The following is a 9,585-nucleotide window of genomic DNA, read 5'->3' as shown; positions in this document are numbered from 1 at the left end:
TTTAAAAACTAAACACATTCGTCTTCATGTGCGATTAAGAAAAACCTTTGCCCAAAACGTCACCTTTTATATATTTTTTAAGGGTACAGTGTTATTGTCGAATGTGGGGAGTTTTTAGTTATTTGTGCATGTGCATCGTGAGCCATCGCAACAAATCTTTTTATTCACCGATTATTTATTTGTACATTAGTCTTGCTGTATTTAGAACATCCAGAATTCTAAGAAACCTAAGTACACCTTAAATCGTTTTCTTCGGTCATTAACCATTAATTATGAACTGTAAGAACTGATCAACCCACTTCTTTAAAACGTGGTCAGCAATAACAAAAACATAACAGTCTTCCCAAAGGGAACATTTTGTCACACCTGACCACACAAGCAAGACCTGTTTCTGCAACTCTTGCACTATTAATCCTGCGAAGGGCCAATCTAAAAATGTTCTCAAAATCTTTACCAGTGGTATGCTAGACTAAATGTGCACATTCTACATTATATTTTTTGTTATTAAATGTTGGACTAGTTCCATTGAATGACTGTTAAAAAATACAACCAGTTCTAGGAATTTGCGTGAGTCATATCTTTTATTGTATATATTACATAACATGTTACGTTGCCTATGATAACATCATCTGGAATGTGCTGATCTCATTAGATTTTAGAAAGGTAAGCAAGATTTGAGCTTGGATGGGCGACCACCATGAATGTAGGCTACAGGGTAACGTCGTGGGTAGCAGAGGCCAATACAGCAACATCCATTGCTCTACTGCTGTTCTACACTTCAAGATCTATGCACCCCACCTTCCCCAAACCGCACTGACCAGCGTTATGAAGTATAGTTAAATAGTTCCCATGACCTGTACTGTGTGGGGCGGCTCTCATCCAGCAGTGGATTGACAAAGAGCTGGACATGTGCATGTTGTTAAGTTATTGCCGACTGTTGGTGACTATAACCACTGTCTCAGATAAGCTTCGACTGCATGTATATTTTTCCAAGTGGATATCGGCACAATGAAAAGATGCGACTAATTATTCCAATCTATGGCTACCCATCACTTCCCTACCCTCCTTGCCTGTGTCTGGGAACGCCATCTCCATGAGCTATTGCAGTGGCTCGTAACTTTCCACTCGCTCCAGCAGGGCCTCTGTGTATCCAGGTGAATAGTACCTGCAAGGCGACAGGCATGCAGACAAGGGGGGTTAGGTTAATGCGGTGGAGCACAACCCCAATGGAGTGATTTCAGGGCAGGGTTGCCTTGGGTCATGAGGGTGCCATGGTGGCGAGATGTTAACTACCTTGCCTGGTATGCAGGAGATCGTGGGTTCGATCCCAAACCTGATATCTATTTATTTGTAGTTTGCATGTTCTCCCCATGGTCACGTGGATTTTTCTCCGAGTCCTCCAGTTTTTCCCTTCACATTTAGAATCAACGTGCATTTTAAGAATTTGGCTGCGATAAATGTCCACGTGATAAGCCACTTCGTTGAGCTATCAGTTGTGGCCAGGTCGCTTCTGAAAAAGAGCTATATAGCTCAGTGGGCCTTACGTGGTAAAATTAGAAACTATTTATACATAGCTGGAGTTTAACGTCTATATTTGGGGAGCAGGGGTTCGCTTTGTCTCTCACATTATGGTCAAATTACCCCCATGCCCCACATGGCGTGGATTGACAAAGGGCAGCACATGTTCACGTGCATATTTATACGTGCATCAAATAAGCATTGAAAAGTGATAATCTTCACATACAGTCTTAAGTCAGTGGTGATAAACAAAAATCATTGACTGAGAAGTAGGAATATAACTACTTACACCTTTGAATAAACTGACACCTGTCAATGTAATGTGGATTGTTCACCACTGGCTTAGGGCTGCCAACACAATCGTTTGCTGGCTTGGGCAAAACACATTACTGGAATGATAATGGCCAACGGTCGAGACTAATGACAGACTGGAAGCTAAAGGAGGGAATGTGCCCAACAAGTCATCCACTGCATGTGCAGGAGCTACATGGATTGCAGGAGCTAAATGGATTGCAAAAGAAGAAGACGGCTTCAGGAGGCCTTCATCCAACAGTGGCCAGATCATAATAAATTATTATGATCATGGTCTCAGGGAGACACTTTGCATTGCCTTGGTCTAATGAAGACTGCATGCGTAAAGCGAGACACGCAGCAGTATGCGTGTCACATGATCAGCTCGGTAAGGTACCTGACGACCTCCTCTGGGTAGCAGGCATTGATGGTGTTGATGTATTCGTAGAGCGCCGAGCCCGGCTCCGCCTTGATCTCCTGCACGACCTTGAGACTCCCACTCGTCACAAAGAGCCTGCGTGCCTTACTGTCATGGGGTAGGACCTGGCAGCGAACACAGAGCATGTGTACACAAAAGGTTAAATCAAACCTCAAGTAAATACTGCAAGCAACATTGCGCTGACCAGCACAATAAAGAATGCTGCTACTATTTGAAATGTTAAACTGGAAAATCCCCAAGTCCTTTTACAACTATTTCAACCAACCCATTAAAATGTGTCACCGTCATCAAGCATGATCTATCCAGTGCTGGATGAATGTCTACCCAAGCCAGTCCTATGATAGAAATAATCCATCAAGTAACTGCACATGAGCTGATTTCAACCCTATTAGCTTTGAATGAGACTCAATTATGTTTATATGGAAACGCTGAAAACAACATATCCACCAGGAGGTTATGTGATTATTACAATATTACGTGATGGAATGATACCTCATTCTGCATTAAAAACGTACTCATGAATGCTGATGAAACAGTTTGGCATTCTAACCTCTTAACACAGAAATGTAACTTCATCAGTCATGATAGTACACGTGAGAATCTGTTTTGTGAAACATCCAATCAAAATTTCAAATAATTTCTTTAGGATTCCGATTACAGGAAGAATCAGATTCCCAGACCCTCGTGGATATCAAATCCCAGATAAGACTATGGATAAGAAGAGTAGTAGTTTATGTATATTTTAATGAGCAATGCGTATCTCCGAAACGAAGACGTATGTGACACGCCCAGGCTACAGCCAACTGTGTGTCCTGGGCTTGTCTGATAGAAGCTTGAAACTTTGTTGATAAGAAAAAAAAACTTTAAACTGGCTGTCATGTATGCTTTACAGATGTTATTGTAGCATGACTGCCATGCTTTTTAATACATCACCGGAGTGGAATTGATAATACCCACAGTATACCCGAGAGTTACATATATTTATTTTAAAGAAGGATGTGACACAAAAACCTTTAAAAATACTTGAAAGTTAGTCAGAAAAAGTCATATGGCTCTCTAATGACGTCATTGCATTGGCATTGCATTATAACATACAGGATTCAAATTGTAATGACATCACGAGAAAAGTATAAATATGCCACCTGACTGTAATATATATTTTTATTAACTTGTGTTGGCCACACAGCCATGTTTATATTATGAGAGGTATTGGGTGTTTGGAATGTACCTTGTTTTCAAGTTAGTTCATTTTTTATTCATTTACAGCCCTTTCTAAATCCGATGCAAGAAGAAGGCCTCCCCATGATATGTCAGCAATGGAGGTTGTTTAACCTTACTTCTCCAAACAAGTAAAATGCAGGTTGGTGAAAGGAGAGGCCAAGGCCTGGTTCAGATATCATTCGACATTGACGTTAGCCATGGCCGTGAATCGAATTCGGGTGTCCGGGTTCGTGCCACAGTGTGCTCCCGTGCCACCCCGGTGTTATACACAACAGTCAAATGTAGTGGTGAAGTGAATGAGTATTGTACTGCTGGTGCATGCGACACCTTGCTGAATTGGCCCAGCACGTGCTTGAGGATGTTGGGGGGTGCAGTGTAGAGCATGGGCTCGAGCGCAGGCAAGTGCACACAGCGCTGCAGGATGTTCTTTAGAGCGCGCTTCGACTGCACACATTAACACACAGAATCAGAAAGTTTATTTAGACTGGAGGAATCTGATTAGCTATGCAGCTCTTTTTCACAGATGTCCACACAAACACAAAGCCATACGGATTGTTGAAGTCGGCATTTAAATATACAGGGTGGCCCAAAAGGCTGGACACAGAGTTATTATATTTATTTTAACAAATCACACAGGGTCATTTCATTTATATTAACGAATGTTCAAACTGACTGCCATTAACATTAATGCATGCATGAATTCTGTTTTGAAATAACTTTAGGACTTTTTTTATATTACAGGTAGTCCTCTACTTACGATGGAGATGCGTTACGACGACCCCATCGTAAGTCAAAAATATTGTAAGTCGAAGATGGCCTAGCCTACCCAGGAGTCTTAAAGAATGGTGATAATTTAGCATAACAGAGCAATTTACAGTACCGTACTGTATAAACTATATACTGTATGTATTTATTAATTACAATACTGTATTGCACAGTAAAATGTAAAGTGAAAAAACAAGGTAAATTCTTAGCCTACCTATCTCCCGCCTTGTGTGAGGCATCACACAAGGCGGGAGATGCGTACATCCCGGCAGCGTCCCAACGTACAGTATCGTACCTCGTACGCTGCTGCGTTTGCCTGCCGCGTGAAATTTAAAACATTTTACAGTTTTGTCGTATCGCTTATCGCCATCGTAAGATCGAAATATCGTAAGTCGGACCATCGTAACTCGGGGACCATCTGTATAGGTGTAATCTTTGAACATTAATCAATTGTGTTTTGTCTCAATTTAATTTTTAAATGTCATCTGAATAGGAAGACGAAAAGGTTATATTAATAATCATAATAGATAGCATCTTAACTTAAAGAATAAACATTTTAAATTTATTCAGTGTTAAAATGAATATAATAACCCTATGTGTCCTGACTTTTGGGCCACCCTGCATTAATACCTTTGTCAATCCACTGCTAGATAAAGGCCTTCCTCTGCTGTGTCGTCCATGAGGATTGTTTGACTATACTTCAGCATGCTGTCCAATGAAGCTTAGTGAGAGGATGGGGACCCCAAGACCGTTGCAGATTTTACCCACCATCAATTCCAGCATTGGCAGAACATCAAATCCAAGCCACTGGATGTGTTTCATAGTGCAGTATGCAAACCACTGCACCACCGTTACATGCCTATAAGACTCTTCGGTTGATGCTTGTAACCAGCAGTGCGGTGGAGTGATGGCACAGTAGTTATGAACCACGACCTATATTTGGCTTATGGCCATGGCCAACACCACTGGGAAGCGACATCTAAACTGGTCCTGGGACCAAGATCCCTCAGCATGACACTACCCCCCACCCCTCTCCAAACACCAGACCTTGCTTTTTCTGCCTCAAAAGAAGTTAACATGAGGACATCAAAACTCCATGAGCATGAGCGAGATTTCTGAGCAATGGGTTTCCTTGCAAAAGATATGATAGCCATAGCTGGGGGGGGCTCAGTTGTGGTCACCTGTATTGACAGGATGTTGATGCGGATAGTAATCATAACTGGGGCTGTTTATTAGCCAAGAGATGTTTCTAAAGCTGAATAGACCACACACTACACAATTACCCTCAAAGCAGAATATCACAACCCATGCGCTGGTTGATCAGTGTGCACACATTCCTCCATTATCACATGTGGTAATTTTTTAAAAATTTCCCTATGGACATTGATACGACTCAGATCAGATGCCCTTGACATATTAATCACACCTAATTCATTGCCTCTTTTAAATAACATCTTTCCACAGTAAGTGCTATTGTCTGGCAAGAAAATAACCCTAATATTCAAACTGTCAACCCTCTAAGTATAAAAGGACAAGTATTACATTACACTTAAGCAGGATAGTTTTAATACTGCTTTTGTTCTGTCACCGTGACTGTTTTTCTCCCTGTGTTTTTCTTCAGGTCTACTAAGTCTCAATGGGTGCTCATCTGCTTTAACTGAAGCTTTGGGTGAGGTGTGACCTTAGCTTGCAGGTCCTCGGAGCTATCGGCCGACATGTAGAGCTGTAGCAGCTGGGGCAGCACGTTGCTCATGGCGACAGCGCGTGCGTGCTCGGCCGTGTGGCGTCCGATCTGGCCGAGTGTCCACGCCGTCGTGGCGCGGATGTAATCCTCTTTCTCGTCCACCAGGATGAGGGCCAGCTGGGGTACCGCCTGTGTTTACACACACACACACACAGCGTGCACGTGTCACCAGCACAACCCACAGAATTAATTTATTTATACACGCATCGAGCTATAAGCCGTGAACACTAGATACTAGCAGCTGGTTTCACCTCTTGACGAAACAGCCGAAACACCCTGTATCAGAATATGCACAATATGTGATGAACATATTGTAATATGTGATGATCATACTGGTAGGAACCCACTGGTTCCACCAGCCCACAGGGGATTAGTGTGTCCGTCCGTCATGCAGGGAGGGGCTGGGTGGGGAGGGAGGGGCTGGGTGGGGAGGGTGGGGCTCGGTGGGGGGTGGGAGGGGTGGGGCTGGGTGGGGAGGGGCTGGTCACCCCGTGGTGCCCTTATAAAACTCAACGTTTAACCTACTCACGCCGACTTGTGCCCGCCCTCACAGTCGGGCATATTTGCGGAATACACCACGCCGCCGTTGACCCTGGCCATTGACCCGAGCAACCCAACGTTCCTACCAGCTCCCTCCACAGGAATGTGTTATTACAATATGGCTGGATCGATTTTGGCAGTAGTGTTCGCTGATCAAATGTTTTCCTGGTCCTAATGCTATTTTCTTCATGAACATTGAAGAACTTTAGATTGAGGTTTCACTGTATTAGTCAGTCACGAGTGACTGATGTGAATTCTATAAGAGCTAGGGATAAATTTAGTACAAATATATTCAATGTTTTTTTTTTATACATAACACTACAACAACTAAATATCTGTTTTCCCTCCTTCCCCAAGAGAAATTGGGTAACATTGTTTTGTTACTTTTACATTATATTTGAATCTAGGACTATGGCAGTCAGCATTTGAGGGTTTTCAACGGTGCTTAAAACAAATATAATAAAACATGTTTAAATCTGAAAACCAAATAGTACGTCATATTTTCAATAACGAATTTTTGTCAGGTATTTTTTTAAGAGCGTGTGATGTTGAAACTTAAATAACGTGAGAAAAGCCCACTTACCATTGACTTATTACTATCAGGGCTTAAATTATCAATGAATATTTTCCAGGTCACTGGTAGACTGGAGTAGGCACGTGATTAGTAGCCACAGCCATAGCAAGAGGTATACTCGACATGGTGTGCAGGCTGCAGGAAAATACATTCCAGGTCATTGACCTGGACAGACCAAGCGGAAATTGAGCCATCATTACAATAATTAGCAGCATCTCGTTGAATGAGAAACTAAAATGCAGGTGACCTCCCCGAATCGCACACCGTACCTTGGCAGTGATGATGGTCAGGGCGAGCGTCTCCCCATGTGCTGAGATGTAGCCAAGCGACATGATGCCAGGCAGGCGCACGCTGCCCATGCTGTCGCCCACGTAGTCCACGATGGCAGCCAGTGCTCCATTGTTTACGAGCAGCTGAGACAGCTGGGATGTACACGGGGAAAGAAAGAGCATGCATATGTATATAAGGGATGTTTGTTTTTGTTAGCAATATATTGTATACATGTGCTGGTGCTGTCATAGCACACAGGTCACCCTTGTGAACAAGACAATATTCATATTAATTCAATCTCTTGTTGAAATAAAGATTGAAGTGGATAGGATTTATGAATAATGTCACAGTAACTCATATTTCTGGCCATCCTTGTCTTCCAATACCTGATCACTGTAACTGGTACTTATTGTAAACTGAGTCTGACTAGGGGAGGTCCTGTGTGTGTGTGTAAGCAGTATCTCAGTCGCACGCAGACTGTGCAACTATTTCAGTGACTTTGGGTCAATTCCCAGTTACAAATATCCCAGTTGCAAACAGTGGTTTGTGCTGTGCAAATATCAGTACTCAGGAGACAAAAGTTGGCATGGTGTTGGCCACACCACACTATCTTATGTGATGATAACCCTAATAATTGTTCACTGACAGCACTTGTCCGAATAATTAAAACACTAAACTGGAGACCTTTTCTATTTATGTGTGAATGGGTCTGTGTTTATTTATTTCTGGCGAGCAATGGCACAGTAGGTGCACACTGCTTACAATGTAAAAATAAACTCAACGCACTCATCAATAACATTACCATAAAATAATATATATAATCACTGATGTTTCGGGTAATGGCCCTCTTTCATAGTATATTATAATGAAGGGCCAGTGTGCGAAATATCAGTAATTAAATATCTATTTTTTATTTTAAGGCAGAGTTGTTGAAGAGTGTAGAGGTTTTTTTTTAACCGTGCTTGTGCACCACTGCCAATGCAGCACCACCAAATTGTTGGCTGCCAAGATTTTATTCTGGCCATACATTATTGGCAAATTATATCGGAGCCTGGCCTGGGCCTCTCTTAGGTCGACTTATCCTGATGCAGTGAAAAACATTTTAAATTCTGAGGCAAAGGAGGCCCGGAGTGGTGATAGGTGTCACTTATTGTATCCTTGCCTTGGAATTGAACCTGGGACACTGGATTGTTTGTGAACCACTGATCGTAGCGGTAGTGTAGCGGTTAGCGCGCTGCGCTATGAACCCAGCAATCTGAGTTCCATTCCTGCTCACGGCCAACATCGGTAATGAATATCTGAAGCAGTCTTGGGCCTACCCTAGATCGACTCAGCCTCAAAATGTGTACCCAGTGCGGGAGACAAAGGCAGCCGGGTGTGGTGCTGGCCACCCACCCCCTTGTGTACTGTGCCAGCCTTAATAAGTGCTCGCCGACAGAACTTGCCTCAACAGTCTGTTAAGGCTACACGGGGGATCTTTGTCTTTGTACCTCACAAGCACAAACACACGTGCTATTTCCACAGTCCCACAAAGACAAAGATTCCCCATGAAGTCGTTGTATGCTAGCACAGTACATGAGGGAGTGGTGAGGCCAACACCAAGCTCAGCCACCGTGTTCTCCCCACTGCCGACCCTTATACATTCGCCACAATAAGATCTGAACTCAGGCAGCCGTGTTCATAGCACGATATGTGAACCACTACGCTATGACTCTCCACACACACACAAACCTACACACGTGCACGCAAGGTATGGAGCGAGCCGGTACCTCGGGGCTGTGCTTGGCCACCTCCCGCACGAGCGTGGCCACGTTCTTGCGCACGTACTCATCGGGGTCGCGCAAGCCACTGAGCGCCGCTGGGAAGATGTCTGCCTCCACCACCAGCTCGGCCAGCTCCACCGAGTGCTTGGCGATCTGACTCAGAGCCGAGAACACTTGGCGCTGTGCGGCCAAACCGACCGCCACATAACAGCCACAAACCAGCAGTTAGCAAAACCACATTAACCACTTGTTAGTAACAACACAGTCGACCAGTGATTCGGAGGCACATTACGATTCATCCACAAAATTATTTAATGAATTGTCAAAATATGGGGGATTGCAATTCTATCAACGAATCAATTATTTTAATCAAACTTTTATTGTCTGATAAAGTTTCCCTTCTCCATTCGCTTAAATGTAACTCAAAATAGTTATCAGCATAATTTTGGAGTATATAAAT

General features: G+C 43.3%; 1 protein-coding gene across 1 annotated transcript in view; it reads right to left on the bottom strand.

Annotated features, from left to right (window-relative positions):
- Positions 1–562: 562 nt before the first annotated feature.
- SPAG6 (sperm associated antigen 6) overlaps positions 563–9,585 on the bottom strand; it is a 28,045-nt gene continuing 19,022 nt past the window's right edge. Inside the window, exons 6-11 of the mRNA XM_078619555.1 lie at positions 9,132–9,305; positions 7,362–7,514; positions 5,916–6,107; positions 3,797–3,913; positions 2,207–2,352; positions 563–1,165 (exon numbers count right to left, since the gene is read on the bottom strand). Of these exons, the coding sequence (XP_078475681.1) occupies positions 1,099–1,165; positions 2,207–2,352; positions 3,797–3,913; positions 5,916–6,107; positions 7,362–7,514; positions 9,132–9,305 (849 nt within the window). The 3' untranslated portion in view covers positions 563–1,098. The remainder of the gene's footprint in view (positions 1,166–2,206; positions 2,353–3,796; positions 3,914–5,915; positions 6,108–7,361; positions 7,515–9,131; positions 9,306–9,585) is intronic.

This window comes from Lampetra planeri, chromosome 3 (genome assembly GCF_965212315.1).
Source record: "Lampetra planeri chromosome 3, kcLamPlan1.2.h2, whole genome shotgun sequence".
NCBI classification, from domain to species: domain Eukaryota; kingdom Metazoa; phylum Chordata; class Hyperoartia; order Petromyzontiformes; family Petromyzontidae; genus Lampetra; species Lampetra planeri.
The sequence above is the reverse complement of the archived record's forward strand: the minus strand, read 5'-3'. Positions and strand labels throughout refer to the sequence as shown.